At 41.9% G+C, this 21,149-nt stretch overlaps 2 protein-coding genes across 6 annotated transcripts in view; one reads left to right on the top strand and one right to left on the bottom strand.

Annotated features, from left to right (window-relative positions):
• Window positions 1–21,149, top strand: part of LOC110536995 (progestin and adipoQ receptor family member 3) — a 33,289-nt gene that overhangs the window by 8,951 nt on the left and 3,189 nt on the right. For both annotated transcript variants that reach the window (XM_090191765.1, XM_021622685.3), the window contains exon 7: window positions 1,153–1,201. In XM_090191765.1, the coding sequence (XP_090047891.1) occupies window positions 1,153–1,201 (49 nt within the window). The remainder of the gene's footprint in view (window positions 1–1,152; window positions 1,202–21,149) is intronic.
• On the bottom strand, window positions 621–13,792 carry anxa3b (annexin A3b). 4 transcript variants are annotated; one of them, XR_016484883.1, is made up of 14 exons: window positions 13,614–13,666; window positions 12,940–12,992; window positions 12,279–12,326; window positions 12,090–12,177; window positions 11,665–11,759; window positions 11,395–11,508; window positions 11,191–11,281; window positions 10,536–10,615; window positions 10,329–10,385; window positions 9,988–10,081; window positions 9,799–9,894; window positions 9,653–9,711; window positions 3,177–3,366; window positions 621–1,052 (listed from the first exon to the last, which is right to left on the bottom strand). XR_016484883.1 is itself a non-coding variant. In XM_021622678.3 (14 exons), the coding sequence occupies exons 2-14, from the start codon at window positions 12,952–12,954 to the stop codon at window positions 993–995; spliced, it is 1,020 nt and encodes a 339-aa protein (XP_021478353.2). In that variant the 5' UTR covers window positions 12,955–12,976; window positions 13,614–13,792; the 3' UTR covers window positions 621–992. The 4 variants fall into 4 exon arrangements, 3 of the variants coding, with proteins under 3 accessions (XP_021478353.2, XP_021478354.2, XP_090047890.1); XM_021622678.3 differs by having other exon boundaries at window positions 3,177–3,299; window positions 12,940–12,976; window positions 13,614–13,792; XM_021622679.3 differs by having other exon boundaries at window positions 3,177–3,299; window positions 13,614–13,692.

Here is a 21,149-nt window from a genome sequence, read left to right as displayed (position 1 = left end):
GCAGTTGTCAAAACAATATTTTCAATTAATCCCATTCTACAATCTGTTGTAATCTCTGACCTCCCAGTGCAAATTGGGGGATTAGACAGCCATTGTTCTTTTCTTACAGCAACTAATTGGAATTTTGTAAGAAAGGGTTAGAGTTAGATACTCCCAACAGACAAATCTCCAGATTAGACAGTCTTGCCTGAGATAACGACTAAGCATATCTTTCTTTATGACAATGTTGGCAAAACATTGCAGAGCAGGAGGATTTATCACACTTTGTCTCGCTTGACAAATTGCCTTTATTCTCAGGTGCAGACAGAGATTAAATATTCATGCCATGTAAAATACTAATCATAAATGATCAGAATTAGGCTAAACAGCTTTACCTGCTTAATCACCGCATTTCATGTCAACATTGAGGATTACAGGATGAGATCTGGGCTTTGTATTAAAAGAAAAGCTCCATTTCACATCTGATTCAGAAGCATTGTCAGTTATTGTTAGCCAATTTAAGTCTTTGTAAAACAAGAAAACTGAATTGAACATTTCTAAACTGAATCACTGATCGACATGGTATTCTGCAGATATGCTTTCTCACCACCCACTGGACAAAGGACCACATGACAAGGAACTGTTAGTAAACATTTTTAATAGCACTTCTCATACAAGAACAGAGAATACCTTCCTGATATCTATAATAATTTGGATAATACCAATAAAGGTTTGCCTTAATGAGATGCATTCAGGAATGTAAATGTTGGAAACACAAAACAGAAATAGGTGACTGGCTAAGGAATCCTGGAGTGTGTCTGGGCTGGCTGATCACATGTTCCAGGTTACACATCCCAATGTCAAACTTTGTGAACATTGAAACAAACATATCCATGTTTCTCAGGGTAACAGTGAGTGTGTCTATAATAAATTGAACCTGTGCAGTGCACTGCAGCCTTCACATTGTTATGATCCTTCGGTGGGAGGCTCCTCAATGCCAAGTAGACAGAACCTTAGTCGTCTTCCCCACACAGCTTCAGCAGAGCTTGTCCATAACTTCCAGCAGTTTCAGACTACAATTGGAACACAGGGATGAAGAGGATTTTTACATGGCTATGACAGAGTATGATCAATTTCACAGATCCTACTAGTTAATCGTCATTTCCTCCACAGAGAATCTTCAGAGCGTTGCCATAGTAACTGGACACTTACGACTGACCAGGTAAGAAAGAAAACCACCCCCCCCCAAAAATCCCCAAATCACAATAAAAATGTCTGATTTGCAATCGCATGCAGGTCAGATTGGCTGACCAAATAATAAAATCACAAGATGTATTTATTTTCAAACCTACATTCCAATCATGTTTATTTCAACAGCCATTAAATGAAAATCAGCAGATACATTGCATTCAGAAAGTATTTAGACCCCTTGCCTTTTTCCACATTGTTACGTTACAGCCTTATAAAATATCCCCCTCTAAATATACACACACACTTCCCCATAATGACAAAGCGAAGACAGAAATACATGTAAATAATTATTCAGACCCTTTGCTATGAGACTCGAAATTAAGCTTAGGTGCATCCTGTTTCCATTGATCATCCTTGAGATGTTTCTACAACTTGATTGGAGCACCTGTGGTAAACTCAATTGATTGGACCTGATTTGGAAAGGCACACACACGTCTATAGAAGGTCCCACAGTTGACAGTCCATGTCTGAGCAAAAACCAATACAGGATTCTGTTGAGGCAAATATCTTGGAAAGAGTATCAAAATAAATTCTGCAGCATTGAAGGTCCAAGGTCACAGTGGCCTCCATCATTCTTAAATGGAACCAAGACTCTTCCTAGATCTGACTGCCTGGCCAAACTGAGCAATCGGGGGAGAAGGACCTTGCTCAGGGAGGTGACCAATAACCCAAATGGGCACTCTGACAGAGCTACAGAGTTCCTCTGTGGAGATGGGAAAAACCTTCCAGAAGGACAACCATCTCTGCAGCACAGCACCAATCAGGCCTTTATGGTAGAGTGACCAGACGGATGGCACTCCTCAGTAAAAGGCACATGACAGCCAGCTTGGAGTTTACCAAAAGGCACCTAAAGACTCTCTGACCCTGAGAAACAAGAGTCTCTGGTCTGATGAAACCAGGACTGAACTCTTTGGCCTGAATGTCAAGCGGTACGTCTGGAGGAAGCCTGGCACCATCTCTATGGTGAAGCATGGTGGTGGCAGCATTTTTTATTTCACCTTTATTTAACCAGGTCGACCAGTTGAGAACAAGTTCTCATTTACAACTGCAACCTGGCCAAATTAAAGCAAAGCGACATAAACAGAGTTTACACATGGGATAAACAAACGTACAGTCAATAACACAATAGAAAACTATATACACAGTGTGTGCAAATGAGGTAAGATTAGGTAGGTAAGGCAATAAATAGGCAGTAGTGGCAAAGTAATTACAATTTAGCAATTAAACACTGGAGTGATAGATGTACATCATGCTGTGGGGATGTTTTTTAGTGGCAGGGACTGGGAGACTAGTCAGGATCAAGGGAAAGCTGAACGGAGAAAAGTATAGAGAGATCCTTGATGAAAATCTGCTCCAGAGCACTCAGGACCTCAGACTGGGGAGAAGGTTCACCTTCCAACAGGACAACGATCCTAAGCACACAGCCAAGACAATGCAGGAGTGGCTTCACGACAAGACTGAATGTCCTTCAGTGGCCCAGCCAGAGCCCGGACTTACACCCGATCGAACATCGCTGGAGAGACCTTCAGTGCAGTGACACTCCCCATCCAACCTGACAGAGCGCGAGAAGATCTGCAGAGAAGAACTCTCCAAATACAGGTGTGCCAAGCTTGTAGAGTCATACCCAAGAAGACTTGAGGCTGTAATCACTACCAAACATGCTTCAACAAAGGACTAAGTAAAGGGTCTGAATACTTATGTAACCTGTTTTTTTCCTTTGTCATTATGGGAACGTGTGTAGATTGATGAGGGGGAAATCAATTTATTCCATTTCAAAATGAGGCTGTAACATAAAATGTGGGAAAAGTCAAGGGGGTCTGAATACTTTGAATGCACTGTAACTAATTGGTCAAAACAAATCGAGCTGTAAAAGATAGAAGATTTACCCCATGAAATGTAGCTATGGGACAAGTATGTTACCAGTCAGCAAGATTATCAGCAAATACCTTGATGGTGGAGTAGAGAGAACAGCCAAACAGCTTTTTAAACTCTGCCCTGATGTCCAGCATGTCCATCTCAGAGCGGCCAACCATGATCCTGGTCAGAATGGACTCGGTGGTCCCCACGCCCTGAACACACAACCACTGGATTAATCCCAAAACCCCACAGATGAACGTTCTACACCACCGGAGCCCACTGGATTAGAAGAAATGAAACAAAAATAAAACATGTCAGTCCCAGATCTGTTTGTGCAGTTTGGCACGACAATAGGAGTTGTCAAGACAGCACAAACAGATCTGACATCAGGCTAGGCACCGTGCACTAGAGGTCGACCGATTATGATTTTTCAACGCCGATACCGATTAAAAATCGGCCGATTTATTTGTAATAATGACAATTACAACTATACTGAATGAACACTTATTTTAACTTAATATAATACATCAATAAAATCAATTTAGCCTCAAGTAAATAATGAAACATGCTCAATTTGGTTTAAATAATGCAAAAACAAAGTGTTGGAGAAGAAAGTAAAAGTGCAATATGTGCCATGTAAAATGTGCCATATAAGAAAGCTAATGTTTAAGTTCCTTGCTCAGAACATGAGAACATATGAAAGCTGGTGGTCCCTTTTAATATGAGTCTTCAATATTCCCAGGTAAGAAGTTTTAGGTTGTAGTTATTATAGGAATTATAGGACTATTTCCCTCTATACCATTTGTATTTTTTTATTTATTTATTTTATTTTACCTTTATTTAACCAGGTAGGCAAGTTGAGAACAAGTTCTCATTTACAATTGCGACCTGGCCAAGATAAAGCAAAGCAGTTCGACAGATACAACAACACAGAGTTACACATGGAGTAAAACAAACATACAGTCAATAATAAAGTATAAACAAGTCTATATACAATGTGAGCAAATGAGGTGAGAAGGGAGGTAAAGGCAAAAAAAGGCCTTGGTGGCAAGGTAAATACAATATAGCAAGTAAAACACTGGAATGGTAGTTTTGCAATGGAAGAATGTGCAAAGTAGAAATAAAAAAATAAAAAATAAATAATGGGGTGCAAAGGAGCGAAATAAATAAATTAATTAAATACAGTTGGGAAAGAGGTAGTTGATAGGGCTAAATTATAGGTGGGCTATGTACAGGTGCAGTAATCTGTGAGCTGCTCTGACAGTTGGTGCTTAAAGCTAGTGAGGGAGATAAGTGTTTCCAGTTTCAGAGATTTTTGTGGTTCGTTCCAGTCATTGGCAGCAGAGAACTGGAAAGAGAGACGGCCAAAGAAAGAATTGGTTTTGGGGGTGACTAGAGAGATATGCTGGAGCGTGTGCTACAGGTGGGAGATGCTATGGTGACCAGCGAGCTGAGATAAGGGGGACTTTACCTAGCAGGGTCTTGTAGATGACATGGAGCCAGTGGGTTTGGCGACGAGTATGAAGCGAGGGCCAGCCAACGAGAGCGTACAGGTCGCAATGGTGGGTAGTATATGGGGCTTTGGTGACAAAACGGATTGCACTGTGATAGACTGCATCCAGTTTGTTGAGTAGGGTATTGGAGGCTATTTTGTAAATTACATCGCCAAAGTCGAGGATTGGTAGGATGGTCAGTTTTACAAGGGTATGTTTGGCAGCATGAGTGAAGGATGCTTTGTTGCGAAATAGGAAGCCAATTCTAGATTTAACTTTGGATTGGAGATGTTTGATATGGGTCTGGAAGGAGAGTTTACAGTCTAACCAGACACCTAAGTATTTGTAGTTGTCCACGTATTCTAAGTCAGAGCCGTCCAGAGTAGTGATGTTGGACAGGCGGGTAGGTGCAGGTAGTGATCGGTTGAAGAGCATGCATTTAGTTTTACTTGTATTTAAGAGCAATTGGAGGCCACGGAAGGAGAGTTGTATGGCATTGAAGCTTGCCTGGAGGGTTGTTAACAGTGTCCAAAGAAGGGCCGGAAGTATACAGAATGGTGTCGTCTGCGTAGAGGTGGATCAGAGACTCACCAGCAGCAAGAGCGACCTCATTGATGTATACAGAGAAGAGAGTCGGTCCAAGAATTGAACCCTGTGGCACCCCCATAGAGACTGCCAGAGGTCCGGACAACAGACCCTCAGATTTGACACACTGAACTCTATCAGAGAAGTAGTTGGTGAACCAGGCGAGGCAATCATTTGAGAAACCAAGGCTGTTGAGTCTGCCGATGAGGATGTGGTGATTGACAGAGTCGAAAGCCTTGGCCAGATCAATGAATACGGCTGCACAGTAATGTTTCTTATCGATGGCGGTTAAGATATCGTTTAGGACCTTGAGCGTGGCTGAGGTGCACCCATGACCAGCTCTGAAACCAGATTGCATAGCAGAGAAGGTATGATGAGATTCAAAATGGTCGGTAATCTGTTTGTTGACTTGGCTTTCGAAGACCTTAGAAAGGCATGGTAGGATAGATATAGGTCTGTAGCAGTTTGGGTCAAGAGTGTCCCCCCCTTTGAAGAGGGGGATGACCGCAGCTGCTTTCCAATCTTTGGGAATCTCAGACGACACGAAAGAGAGGTTGAACAGGCTAGTAATAGGGGTGGCAACAATTTCGGCAGATAATTTTAGAAAGAAAGGGTCCAGATTGTCTAGCCCGGCTGATTTGTAGGGGTCCAGATTTTGCAGCTCTTTCAGAACATCAGCTGAATGGATTTGGGAGAAGGAGAAATGGGGAAGGCTTGGGCGAGTTGCTGTTGGGGGTGCAGTGCTGTTGACAGGGGTAGGAGTAGCCAGGTGGAAAGCATGGCCAGCAGTAGAAAAATGCTTATTGAAATTTTCAATTATGGTGGATTTATCAGTGGTGACAGTGTTTCCTATCTTCAGTGCAGTGGGCAGCTGGGAGGAGGTGTTCTTATTCTCCATGGACTTTACAGTGTCCCAGAACTTTGAGTTAGTGTTGCAAGAAGCAAATTTCTGCTTGAAAAAGCTAGCCTTGGCTTTTCTAACTGCCTGTGTATAATGGTTTCTAGCTTCCCTGAACAGCTGCATATCACGGGGGCTGTTCGATGCTAATGCAGAACGCCATAGGACGTTTTTGTGTTGATTAAGGGCAGTCAGGTCTGGGGAGAACCAAGGGCTATATCTGTTCCTGGTTCTAAATTTCTTGAATGGGGCATGTTTATTTAAGATGGTTAGGAAGGCATTTTTAAAAAATATCCAGGCATCCTCTACTGACGGGATGAGGTCAATATCCTTCCAGGATACCCCGGCCAGGTCGATTAGAAAGGCCTGCTCGCTGAAGTGTTTCAGGGAGCATTTTACAGTGATGAGAGGAGGTCGTTTGACCGCTGACCCATTACGGATGCAGGCAATGAGGCAGTGATCGCTGAGATCTTGGTTGAAGACAGCAGAGGTGTATTTAGAGGGGAAGTTGGTTAGGATGATATCTATGAGGGTGCCCGTGTTTAAGGCTTTGGGGAGGTACCTGGTAGGTTCATTGATAATTTGTGTGAGATTGAGGGCATCAAGTTTAGATTGTAGGATGGCTGGGGTGTTAAGCATGTTCCAGTTTAGGTCGCCTAGCAGCACGAGCTCTGAAGATAGATGGGGGGCAATCAGTTCACATATGGTGTCCAGAGCACAGCTGGGGGCAGAGGGTGGTCTATAGCAGGCGGCAACGGTGAGAGACTTGTTTTTAGAGAGGTGGATTTTTAAAAGTAGAAGTTCAAATTGTTTGGGTACAGACCTGGATAGTAGGACAGAACTCTGCAGGCTATCTTTGCAGTAGATTGCAACACCGCCCCCTTTGGCAGTTCTATCTTGTCTGAAAATGTTGTAGTTTGGAATTAAAATGTCTGAATTTTTGGTGGTCTTCCTAAGCCAGGATTCAGACACAGCTAGAACATCCGGGTTGGCAGAGTGTGCTAAAGCAGTGAATAGAACAAACTTAGGGAGGAGGCTTCTAATGTTAACATGCATGAAACCAAGGCTATTACGGTTACAGAAGTCGTCAAAAGAGAGCGCCTGGGGAATAGGAGTGGAGCTAGGCACTGCAGGGCCTGGATTCACCTCTACATCGCCAGAGGAACATAGGAGGAGTAGAATAAGGGTGCGACTAAAAGCAATAAGAATTGGTCGTCTAGAACGTCTGGAACAGAGAGTAAAAGGAGGTTTCTGGGGGCGATAAAATAGCATCAAGGTATAATGTACAGACAAAGGTAAGGTAGGATGTGAATACAGTGGAGGTAAACCTAGGTATTGAGTGATGAAGAGAGAGATATTGTCTCTAGAAACATCATTGAAACCAGGAGATGTCATTGCATGTGTGGGTGGTGGAACTAATAGGTTGGATAAGGTATAGTGAGCAGGACTAGAGGCTCTACAGTGAAATAAGCCAATAAACACTAACCAGAACAGCAATGGACAAGACATATTGACATTAAGGAGAGGCATGCTTAGTCGAGTGATCAAAAGGGTCCATCCAGTGAGTGGAGAGGTTGGTTTAGGGTCACGGCGATTTAGACAGCTAGCCAAGCCAACCGGTAGCAAGCTAGCATAGGATGGAGTCTGTTGTTAGCCACCTCTTGCGTTCGGTCAGTAGATTAGTGGGGTTCCGTGTGGTAGAGGGGATTAATCCAAATCACACAACAACAACAAAAATAAGAACAATAGATATAGTTATAGAGGCCCGAGAAGAAAACATAATAATAAAAATAAATAAATTGTCCGATTGTCTATTCAGATAGCAGCCGGAAAGACAGCTAACGGTTAGCGGGCCGCAGATGGGCGTTCAGGTAACGTCGCGACAGAGGAGCCAGCCGGATCTCATTCAGGTAGATAACGTCGGCAGTCCGGTTGTGAAGGCCCGGTGGGGCTCCGCGTAGGCAGTGAAACGGGTCCGGATAGGTGACTGCAGCCCAGGAGTGAATGATGGAACTCAGGAGTGATTGACGGAGCTGGCTAGCACCGGAACAATCGATGTTTGCTCCGGAATCGACGAAAGCCGACTGTCACACGGATAGCAGCTAGCTAGCTGTGAGATCCGAGTATGAATGTCCAGAGAGCAGTTGAAATCCAGGGACATGGAGAGAAAAATTGGTCCGGTATGTTCCGTTCCGAGCCGCGCTGCGCCGTACAAAACTGGCGATAGATTTGATAGATTTTCGAGCTAAAGGACAGCCGATGACCACAAACCGTAGCTTCTGGATTAGCTTCTGGGCTAGCTCCTGGCTAGCTTCTGGCTAGCTCCTGGCTAGCTTCTGGCCAGCCTCCTGGAGTTTCTGGCTAGCTTCCTGAAGGATTGCAGATCTGAGGTAAATAATACTTTTTTATAAATATAAATTGGTGAGGCTGGTTGCAGGAGAGTGTTTAGAAGATGAGTTGATGGAAAATAAAAATAAAATGTATGTGAAAAAAGTTGTAAATATATATATATATATATATATATATATATATATATATATATATATATATATATATATATATATATATATATATATATATATATATATATATATATATATATATATATATATATATATATACACACACACACACAGGACACGACAAGACGAGGACAAAAGACGTCTGAACTGCTATGCGATCTTGGATTACACATTTCATTAACCTTTGACTATTGGATGTTCTTACAGGCACTTTAGTATTGCCAGTGTAACAGTATAGCTTCTGTCTCTCTCCTCGCTCCTCCCTGGGCTCGAACCAGCAACAAAACGACAATTAGTGCGCGCTAACTAGCTAGCCATTTGAATTTGGTTACACGTGCCTCATCTCGGGAGTTGATAGGCTTGAAGTCATAAACAGCGCAATGCTCGACGCACAACGAAGAGCTGCTGGCAAAACGCACGGAAGTGCTGTTTGAATGAATGTTTCGCGCCTGCTTCTGCCTACTACCGCTCAGTCAGATACTTGTATGCTCAGTCAGATTATATGCAACACAGGACACGCTAGATAATATCTAGTAATATCATCAACCATGTGTAGTTAACTAGTGATTATGAGTGATTGTTTTTTATAAGATACATTTAATGCTAGCTAGCAACTTACCTTGGCTTACTGCATTCGCGTAACAGTCTCCTTGTGGAGTGCAACGAGAGGGATGCAGGTCGTTATTGCGTTGTACTAGTTAACTGTAAGGTTGCAAGATTGGATCCCACCGAGCTGACAAGGTGAAAATCTGTCGTTCTGCCCCTGAACAAGGCAGTTAACCCACGGTTCCTAGGCCGTCATTGACAATAAGAATGTGTTCTTAACTGACTTGCCTAGTTAAATAAAGATGTAAATATATATATATATATTATTCGGCAAATCGGCGCCCCAAAATACCGATTTCCGATTGTTACGAAAACTAGAAATCGGTCGACCTCTACCGTGCACTATGACCTTGTATCCCGTTGGGCTCTGCGGGTGGAGAATAGTGCAAGAGGCTTAAAAAAAAGAAAATGTATACCGTAAGCAATTTGTAAAATGCATAAACAAGAAGACTTCTGCTCACCTTTGTGCTTTTGAACAGTCTCTCAGCCAGGTAGGCAGGAACACTCTTCACACATTTCACTGGAAAGTCAAAGGGTTTGTTAGCGATAACAGTGTACACATCTTTGAGCGTGATAGGCAACAAGACCTGTGAATAGTTCTTCGTACCAATAGCCACCAGTAGATCCTCTAGATTCCCTGACATCTCCCTCTCAATGCTCTCCTGTAGAGTTTTGTTGCTCAGGGCCTTATACTCCACTAGGGCTGTAAGGGGAGGGAGAGGATCACACATCATCATCATCATAGAAGACTACAGTATTGAGTCCGTCAGTGCTTTGCTAGACCAAGGTTACTAACTCTGTCTCAGCTGAGGAACACTCCGGTGACACAGGATGTCAATGAACTTGCTTTCATCAGTCCCCCACTTCTTCTCTCCTGCCTCGTACAGGGCCTAGAGAGGGGGAGGGACACCGAGAGAGATACAGAGGTAGTACAGTACATGTTAGACACTATCGTGCACTGGCTTGAGTGAGCGAACATGGAAGAGGAACAAAACAATATATTTAATTACATTATGGTACACACTTCACGATAACAAGTCTTTGGCAGGACGTCTGAGTGAGTCACTCCCAAAAGCTTAAAACCAAGACCAGTGAAATACTGAGCAGGGTTGCAAAATTCATCATATCTTAATGTACCTTAGCGTCCGCTTTAGCTTTAGCCGGGTCCACATTCGTACTCTCATCTCGCTTTCCCTTAAATGACAGACACCGAACCAAAAGATTGAAAAAGTAATCTAAGATTTACAGGTCACAAGCAGCTAAAAAAAAACTATGTAACAGAAATACCACTGTTACTTTTAAGTCCAAGTCAAATTCCCCCTGGGGACAAAGTTCTCATTTTACCTCAGCCAAGATGAGAAGTGTTGTAGCATAGTCCCCAGATACCTCAGACTTGAGGTCGTGAGTCATCGATCGCCCAGTTTCTGTGGTCAAATACAATATCTTATTAGTATCCAACTAACAGATGACTGACAATCAATTAATATGTAACTTTTTAGGCGACCGACCAAATTCACAAAAATGTGGGTTATAGATCTATCATTCTAAGAAGAGTAAATCTGTTTTACGTGCGCCATTTCTATGCTTCCCATTCTTAAATTTAGTTTTTGCATCTTTTACTTTCGGTGTAACTTCAAACAGCTAATACAACAATATTTTTCGTTATGGAAAATATCATTTCACAGTGGTTTGGATGGTACAATGATTATCTACACTATACTTGCTTATTTTATCACACAAACTGAAATTATGCGAACTATTAGAGTTTTAGAACAAATTCTAATTTACAATTACGGCCTACCCCGGCCAAACCCTAACCACGCTAGGCCGAATGTTGCTGCGCCCTGTAGGACTCCCAATCACGGCCAGTTGTGATACAGCCTGGAATCGAACCAGGGTCTGTAGTAATGCCTCTAGCACTGAGATGTGGTGCAGCAGTCTAAGGCACCACTCGGGAGCCCTTAGTAGTACATACTAAGATAGTTTAGAGAGTACTAACCTGCTAAGTAAGCATCAGATAGAGCCTTGATTTGCTTGTTGGATCTTGAGGCAAATATCTCTGTTAAAGTCGCCTCAGTTGTCCCAGGACCCTGTGTGTGTGTGTGTGTGTAACAGGCAGGTATGCACAAAGTACATGATAAATGGTCATTTACAGTAATGTTTGGTACCAGATAGGTACCTAATACAGATAAATGTCCCTTACCTTGATGGCTCTGATGACCTCATGACAGTCGAAAAGAGCAGGAGGGGTGACAAGAGCAACCAACAAGTCCTCAAAGTCCCCATGGGTGTCCCCCTTCAGGTCATCCACTAATGTCTGGGGGGGGTCAAACAAAGCCCATGGGTTATCAACAGGGATGGATATTGACTCATGCAATATTCAGGGATATCTGGACGAGATGTTTTATATAAATTCTAATTTTAAAAAACTATCATGCTGCTAATATTTAGAGTAGTAGAGGGATAGTTGTACCCTGTTGGCAGCTTCCTGGTACGCTTTACAGATGAGCTGACGCTGGGCATTGCTCCTCCCGGTTAGAACTTCAACTAGAGTCTTCTCAGTGGTACCTGAGAACATCAACACACAATGTTTATAGAAACTGAAATGTTACATTTGAGTTATTTAGCAGACGCTCTCATCCAGTGACTTACAGTAGTGTGGGCATACATTTTCATACTTTAAAAAAATACTGGTCCCCTGTGGGAATTGAACCCACATCCCTGGCGTTGCAGGTGCCATGCTGTACCAACTGAGCTACACAGGATCACATGGAGAGAAAATTCCCATCAAAGTGAAAATTCCTATCATGAGGCATCAAATAAGTTATTTCTTGGTTGGTATGTGGTAGAGTACAGTGAAGAGCTTAGAGAATATGGTGGGTTGATTGACATTTCTACCTATTCCCTCTATGGCCTTCCGTAGAGCAACTACATCTTCTGCTGCTTTGAATCCCACTTTCTCTTTAATGGTTCCTCGGGCGGGAGACTGAGAAACAGAAACACATATCAAGAAACAGCAAAAACGAGTTAATTACATTAAGGTACATAGCCCATAGTTGAAATACAAGTGTAACTTCGTAGGCTTACCGTTACTGTCAAAGAGGAAGGTGAATCCAAAAGGAGATCCAAGTCACCCTGAAAAGGAAATGTACAGATTACCAGCAGATCATTATTGACAAAGACCAGCAGTCATCCTCCACTGAGTTCTTTCCCCCCAATGAACCTCCGACTCGCTGTGTGTTGACACTTCAAAAATGTACATTCTTAAACTCTTGCCATGTCCGTATGATTTAACCTCTTATTGCCTTTGTTTGCTGAAAAAGCATACTTTAATAATCAAATACAACCAACCACTATTTCCTTGTTAAGATTAAATTGGCACAATTTGTGTGGTTGTGGTATATTTGATTAACGTTTTATTAAAACGTATGAATTTCAGCAAACTAAGAATGGCACGCAACAGAGGACAAACATAGGTACATGGTAAGGGTTGGAGAATTGACATTTTGGAAGTATCAACGCATAGCTACTCGAAAGGGTCTTGAGGTTCATTGTTTTTTTTTTAAGATGTGAGTCTGCTCTCAAGACTGTGGAGGAGTGAAGTTACTTGGAAACAAGTCAACAAACACAGGCCATGGACAGAAGTGGCTTAGAGATGTGTAAACAGAACCAGCAATCATCTGAAACAACTAGTAGGAAAAAGTATTTGCTTTACAAAAATTAGAGAGTGACATATCCGGTAACTTACCCAAACATTGGCCATTGCAGCAGTGGATATTTTACACCTGAGGGGGGAAGGAGCTGGGTAGCAATTCATAGATTCATATTTATTTGATTATGCTCTGCATAGGCCTAATTTGTACAGCAATTCCAAATCCATCTTCATTGACAGTGCAAAGTTGCACATTCCACCGTACTGGTAGGTTAGCCCATTCATAGACACTAACGTATAATGTAAGTATACATTTTTATTTGAAATATTATTTCTTGCTGATATCAAAAAGGGGCATATGTTTTTCGAAAACAGTTTCGCAAGCGATGATTGACATTTCTAAATGTTTAAACAGCTTCGGAATTATAGTTCACATGGAGCCAGTCGTGGGCGAAGTTATTAACCAGTGAGAACCCTAAGGAGAGAAGGGGTTTTCGAGAACTATGGTAGGTGTGTTACTTTAGGCATTTAATCAGAATAATCTAAATCAATTGCGTACGTTAACGATTTTAAATACAACAAATATTTTTCGGAGATTATGACAAACTGTATCACATCTGGTGAAAATAATTATTGTCGAGAAAAATAACCACAGTATACTACTTGACGCACTTCACTAAACTTGAACAATAGCGTGGTATACCTTCGATAGTCCTACATTTTTCCGTGTTATAATTTGTTAAATATCAGAAAAAGTTGTTTCGCCTTACCTGAGCTATAGTTGTCAACTGGCCACACCTTTTTACTGGAGTGTAGAAGCCAACGCCCATAGGCACAACGGGAAATGAAGTCACTACCGGTAATATGGCCAAATCCCTCCTCGCTTTTAAACGGATAGAACAGTCAAATACATCTGTGGTACAGCCATACTAATAGGATCAATTATGGTGGTCCTGGTGCATTTTTATTATCTGTCATGATGGTACTGGAGTTGCAAATACATCTGTGGTACAGTCATACTAATAGGATCAATTATGGTGGTCCTGGTGCATTTTTATTATCTGTCATGATGGTACTGGAGTTGCAAATACATCTGTGGTACAGTCATACTAATAGGATCAATTATGGTGGTCCTGGTGCATTTTTATTATCTGTCATGATGGTACTGGAGTTGCAAATACATTGTTGGACAACATTATTACATTGTGGCACTGCATAACCATCACTCAGCGATACATTGAATCAGCTGATCACAACCTGACGATGACCAGTCACTATTACGTTTCTCTTTGACAACATATTTAACAGTGTCCTGGTGAAAATCTCACAGTCATGTAGCCACTGTCTATCCAATATAATGACTGCATTTGAATGGACATGATTAGACAAACATAAGCATGCAGTATTGTAGAGATACTCCATAGAGACTCCCTTTTAAGGAATCTAACATAATACACATGTAGCAATAATGAGTCCAAAGTTCTATTTGCATTGTGAGGGAACAGTCGCAGATGTGTCTGTCCAAGTACTGAGTTACTAATTAATCAGTGAAATTAAAATAAATGCCTGCAAAAACAATGGTCAATGTGAAACCTTTTAGATACCAAAACAAGGTGTGGGGAATAGATGTATTTTTTTATATACATGTCTTACTGCTATGTTTATCATGACTGAGAAACTATTTCAAATTGTTTACATAGATAGCCGCACCCAACGTTTAAAGTCCACTTACAATTTGTAATTTGCAACTTCAGGCCAACACCCCTAAACCTTATTTCTGTATTTGCAGATAAATAAAAGCTGTGAGGATGACACCACACACAGTAATTACACATAACAGTCCCTTGATTACAATTGTGAGTTGAGCCATGATACAATTGTGTATGGTATGAGGACAGGGGGAGCTATATCGATCTCATAGCACCCAGTGGCCCTACTCCAATACCCTGCACATTTCAGACTCTATTACAAACATTCATGATGTATCTAGGCAATACCTAGTGTTCACTTGAGGCATGTTATCATACTATGAAAGGAAGGAGATGAGGGGGCAACCCAGATGACCAAGATGTCATATCCTCACACGTCTTTGCTTACAATCACATCATGAGTAACCTGCTTAATTACTCACAAGCCTCAACTTGTGACAATCAAACCTTGAACTGACTGAACATACATCTGTACTCAAAGTAGCGAATGACTCACTGTTCTCATTGTTCAATTGAAAGTTGTATCAGTTGGTTTTAATATATAATGTATAATTAAGCAATAAGGCCCGAGGGGCTGTGGTATATGGCCAATATACCACGGCTAAGGGCTGTTCTTAAGCACGACGCAACACGGAGTGCCTGGATACAGCCCTTAGTCGTGGTATATTGGCCATATATCACAAACCCGCGAGCTGCCTTGTTGCTTTTATAAACTGGTTACCAACATAATTAGTGTAGTAAAATAAATGTTTTGTCATACCCATGGTGTACGGTCTGGTATACCACGGCTTTCAGCCAATCAGCATTCAGGGCTCGAACCACCCAGTTTATAATTCAGAATGACTAGTCTTAGGCCATTTGGCTTCTAGGCCATTTGGCTTCTAAGCCATTATGTCTTTGTAACCATTTGCTGTTGGACACTAGGGCTGTTATCCCATCCATGTTAGCCTCTGGTGCTGTTAGCCTCTGGTGCTGTTAGCCTCTGGTGCTGTTAGCCTCTGGTGCTGTTATCCCATCCATGTTAGCCTCTGGTGCTGTTAGCCTTTGCATTTTTACATGACTACTTGTATCCCGAAAAGCTTTGTATTAAAATGTTTACTTCAACCGGATCCTGGAACTCAAGTCTCATCTTCTACCTTGCCAAAGTCAACATTGCACAATTCAATCTACAGAGGGTATGTAAAATCAAATCAAAGTTTATTTGTCGCTTACACAGATTAGCAGATGTTTAAGCAGGTGCAGTGAAATACTTGTGTTTCTAGCTCCAGCAGTGAATGTCTAACAGTACAATACTAATACACAAATAATCCCAAGAAGAAACAAGAAATTAAGAAATATCAGAATGTGCAAAGTCAGAAATACATATAAATGTGTGGTGTGTATAGATAATGTATCCTAAGTAGGAAATAGGTATGTACAGCAGTAGATATATAGGATGAGCTTTGTCGAGAATACAGTATGAGTGAGTAATCAATTAGCTTCATTTCGCAGAGATCAAATTACATTTCAACAGAATATTGTTGCAGGAATGCTAATGGTATCTCTATCTAACTACAGAAACGATTTCAGAACAATAAACATGATGTACACATTATTAGTGACCAATGTTCAATGAGTACGGTTATATGCACACACAATACGATTATTATGGATAGTCAGATTAATATAATAGTTAGTTTAAAATGTTTACTTAAAGAACGATTTCTCTAATAATCCTGTTTACATGAACACATCTGACATCAGACTACCTGATGGGACTTATTTACCACCACAGACAGATGCTGGCACTAAGACCGCACTGTATAAGGAAATAAGCAAACAGGAAACCACTCACCCAGAGGCGGCGCTCCTAGTGGCCGGAGACTTTAATGCAGGGAAACTTAAATCAGTTCTACCAAATCTCTATCAACGTGTTAAATGTGCAAAAAGAGGGAAAACAATTCTAGATCCCCTGTACTCCACACAGAGACTCGTACAAAGCTCTCCCTCGCCCTCCATTTGGTAAATCCGACCACAACTCTATCCTCCTGATTCCTGCTTACAAGCGAAATTTAAAGCAGGAAGCACCAGTGACTCGGTCTATAAAAAAAATGGTCAGATGAAGCAGATGCTAAACTACAGGACTGCTTTGCTATCACAGACTGGAACATGTTCCGGGATTCTTCAGATGACATTGAGGAATACACCACATCAGTCATTGGCTTTATCAATAAGTGCATTGAGGACGTCGTCCCCACAGTGACTGTACGTACAGTTCCTTGCGAAAGTATTCGGCCCCCTTGAACTTTGCGACCTTTTGCCACATTTCAGGCTTCAAACACAAAGATATAAAACTGTATTTTTTTGTGAAGAATCAACAACAAGTGGGACACAATCATGAAGTGGAACGACATTTATTGGATATTTCAAACTTTTTTAACAAATCAAAAACTGAAAAATTGGGCGTGCAAAATTATTCAGCCCCTTTACTTTCAGTGCAGCAAACTCTCTCCAGAAGTTCAATGAGGATCTCTGAATGATCCAATGTTGACCTAAATGACTAATGATGATAAATACAATCCACCTGTGTGTAATCAAGTCTCCGTATAAATGCACCTGCACTGTGATAGTCTCAGAGGTCCGTTAAAAGCGCAGAGAGCATCATGAAGAACAAGGAACACACCAGGCAGGTCCGAGATACTGTTGTGAAGAAGTTTAAAGCCGGATTTGGATACAAAAAGATTTCCCAAGCTTTAAACATCCCAAGATGCACTGTGTAAGCGATAATATTGAAATGGAAGGAGTATCAGACCACTGCAAATCTACCAAGACCTGGCCGTCCCTCTAAACTTTCAGCTCATACAAGGAGAAGACTGATCAGAGATGCAGCCAAGAGGCCCATGATCACTCTGGATGAACTGCAGAGATCTACAGCTGAGGTGGGAGACTCTGTCCATAGGACAACAATCAGTCGTATATTGCACAAATCTGGCCTTTATGGAAGAGTGGCAAGAAGAAAGCCATTTCTTAAAGATATCCATAAAAAGTGTAGTTTAAAGTTTGCCACAAGCCACCTGGGAGACACACCAAACATGTGGAAGAAGGTGCTCTGGTCAGATGAAACCAAAATTGAACTTTTTGGCAACAATGCAAAATGTTATGTTTGGCGTAAAAGCAACACAGCTCATCACCCTGAACACACCATCCCCACTGTCAAACATGGTGGTGGCAGCATCATGGTTTGGGCCTGCTTTTCTTCAGCAGGGACAGGGAAGATGGTTAAAATTGATGGGAAGATGGATGGAGCCAAATACAGGACCATTCTGGAAGAAAACCTGATGGAGTCTGCAAAAGACCTGAGACTGGGATGGAGATTTGTCTTCCAACAAGACAATGATCCAAAACATAAAGCAAAATCTACAATGGAATGGTTCAAAAATAAACATATCCAGGTGTTAGAATGGCCAAGTCAAAGTCCAGACCTGAATCCAATCAAGAATCTGTGGACTGAACTGAAAACTGCTGTTCACAAATGCTCTCCATCCAACCTCACTGAGCTCGAGCTGTTTTGCAAGGAGGAATGGGAAAAAATGTCAGTCTCTCGATGTGCAAAACTGATAGAGACATACCCCAAGCGAATTACAGCTGTAATCGCAGCAAAAGGTGGCGCTACAAAGAATTAACTTAAGGGGGCTGAATAATTTTGCACGCCCAATTTTTCAGTTTTTGATTTGTTAAAAAAGTTTGAAATATCCAATAAATGTCGTTCCACTTCATGATTGTGTCCCACTTGTTGTTGATTCTTCACAAAAAAATACAGTTTTATATCTTTATGTTTGAAGCCTGAAATGTGGCAAAAGGTTGCAAAGTTCAAGGGGGCCGAATACTTTCGCAAGGCACTGTACATACCCCAACCAGAAGCCATGGATTACAGGCAACATTCGCACTGAGCTAAAGGGTAGAGCTGCCACTTTCAAGGTGCGGGACTCTAACCCGGAAGATTACAAGAAATCCCGCTATGCCCTGCGACAAACCATCAAACAGGGAGTGTGAATACAGGGCTAAGGTTGAATCATACTACACCGGTTCCGACGCTCGTCGGATGTGGCAGGGCTTGCAAACCATTACTAACCGGTGTCTCTATATAGCCTTGCTACTCTTATTTTCAAATGTCTTTTTACTGTTGTTTTATTTCTTTACTTACCTACCCACACACACACACACACACACACACACACACACACACACACACACACACACACACACACACACACACACACACACACACACACACACACACACACACACCTTTTCTTCGCACTATTGGTTAGAGCCTGTAAGTAAGCATTTCACTGTAAGGTTGTATTAGGCGCACGTGACAAATACACTTTGATTTGATTAAATAAATGCAGAAAATTGGCAATATATAAACATTATACCACAATAACTAAGTAATTTTTGCAAAGACCATTTGATTTTAAGTTCAGACATATAAAGTTTGTATTGGAAAAAACATTTATAATATGCATACTTTCAGTTTTTTTCACAAATTTACTTCACTCGCATATAACTCGCATATAGGTAGAGGCCTGCACAGGCATGAATTTTAAGCCAGAGCCCAACCCATGCCCACAACATTCAGGCCATACCCTACCAATGCCCGATTGCTTCTGCCAAATTGAAGGCCCTGCCAGAAATAACTCCCTCTGTTAGTAAATCCATTAGCTGCTCCGCTCTGTCTGTCACTCGCTCTCTGCACACAATTCGTTCTCTATGCACTCTGCTCATGGCGGCTATGAGTTTGTGAGTATCCATATTAACAGCTCCGTTTGGGCTGCTCTGCTCAATGAAGAGACATGAGACAGCAGTTAGCTGTTAGCTACTTTTCATCACTCTAAACTCTGACAAAACTCAAGGAACATTATTTTCTGTGAAATAATCTCTGCCGACTTATATTTGACGAGGTTGAAGCACTTCTGTCACCATGTTATGATCTTAGTTGGCAGGGTAGCGTTGGACTAGTAACCGGAAGGTTGCAAGTTCAAACCCCCGAGCTGACAAGGTACAAATCTGTCGTTCTGCCCCTGAACAGGCAGTTAACCCACTGTTTCTAGGCCGTCATTGAAAATAGGAATCTGTTCTTAACTGACTTGCCTAGTTAAATGAAAAAGGTGTTAGTCAGATTTGACTGTACTGCAGAGCATGACTCAGCTTCAGAATGTTAGTGATCAATTTAGCCGAGTTCTGCCGTACCCTAGTTATTGATGAAAAAGCAGGCCCTACCCAGTTTTAACCTGATGTGTATAATGTCGGGGCCCAGGTAGGGTAGCAGAGCTCTAATAAGAGGGAGGGTGTTAGTACATGCGCAGATCAACTACACCACTGGAACGTCGATTAAGCTGTTTACATGCCCTAATAATTTTAAAGATTGCTCAGAAAACCAGGTGTTTTAATCAGCGTATACTGACCGTACTCTGATTAAGACAAGCAGTGTAAAATGTTTACATAATAACAATAACATATTGCCATACTCAGTTTACATGAACACTAATAATTCGTTATTAAACGTGACTATGGCAGCAGTCTCTAAAGTGCAGGGCAGGGTACTGGGCAGAGGCCGACTATTGATGGCTGTTTAACATGCTGATGGCCTGGAGATGGAGGCTGTTTTTCAGTCTCTCTGTCCCAGCTTCGATGCACCTGTACTGTCTCTGCCTGCTAGATGGTAGCAGGGTGAACAGGCCGTGGCTCGGGTGGCGGAGGTTCTTGTTGATCTTCTTGGCCAAGTGCTGTAGGTATCTTGGAGGGCATGCAATGTGCCCCCAGTGATGCGTTGGGCTGACCGTACCACCTTTTGGGGAGCCCTGCGGTTGCGTGTGGTGCAGTTGCTGTATCAGGTGGTGAATACAGCCTGACAGAATGTTCTCAATGGTACATCTGTAGAAGTTGGTGAGGATCTTAGCCGAATTTCTTCAGCCTCCTGAGGTTGAATTGGCGCCTTCCTCACCACACTGGCTGTGCGGAGGGACCATTTCAGTTCCTCAGTGATGTGCATGCCAAGGAACTTGAAGCTTTTGACACTCTCTAGTGGCCCCGTCGATGTGGATGGGGACGTGCTCTCTCTGCTGTTTCCTGTATTTCACGATCAGCTCCTTTGTTTTGTTGACGTTAAGGGAGAGGTTATTTGCCTGGCACCACTACTCCCTGTAGGCTTTGTCGTTGTTGTTGGTAAACGGGCCTTCCACTGTTGTATCATCTGCAAACCTGATGATTGAGTTGGAGACGTGCATAGCCACACAGTCATGGGGCAACAGGGGAACAGGAGGGGGCTCAGCACCCACCCCTGTGGTTCCCCTGTGATGAGGATCAGCATGACAGAGGTGCTGTTATTCAAAATGTCAGTGGGTAACAATAATATACCTTTGAAAGAAAATATTCTAAACTAACCCTCACATTTTTCATGTTTATGCAAAAATATATATTATACTGAACAAAATATAAACAACATGTAAAGTGTTGGTCCCATGTTTCATGAGCTGAAATAAAATATCCCAGAAATGTTTCACAGACACAAAAGCTTATTTCTCCCAAATGTTTTGCACAAATTTGTTTACATCC

This window comes from Oncorhynchus mykiss, chromosome 12 (genome assembly GCF_057628025.1).
Source record: "Oncorhynchus mykiss isolate SJ-2025 chromosome 12, ASM5762802v1, whole genome shotgun sequence".
In the NCBI taxonomy this organism is placed as follows: domain Eukaryota; kingdom Metazoa; phylum Chordata; class Actinopteri; order Salmoniformes; family Salmonidae; genus Oncorhynchus; species Oncorhynchus mykiss.
Note: the sequence above shows the minus strand (reverse complement) of the source record. Positions and strands in the feature narration are given on the sequence as shown.

What these genes read in the sequence shown, in the direction of transcription:
- anxa3b (XM_090191764.1), bottom strand. Translation starts at nt 13,008, where the DNA reads ATGAATTGCTACCCAGCTCCTTCCCCCCTCAGGTGTAAAATATCCACT. An exon ending in GAAGGCCATAGAGGGAATAG is followed by an intron (nt 11,760 to 12,089) that starts GTAGAAATGTCA and finishes TGATGTTCTCAG; the next exon opens with GTACCACTGAGAAGACTCTA. An exon ending in GACTGTTCAAAAGCACAAAG is followed by an intron (nt 3,300 to 9,652) that starts GTGAGCAGAAGT and finishes TTGTGTGTTCAG; the next exon opens with GGCGTGGGGACCACCGAGTC.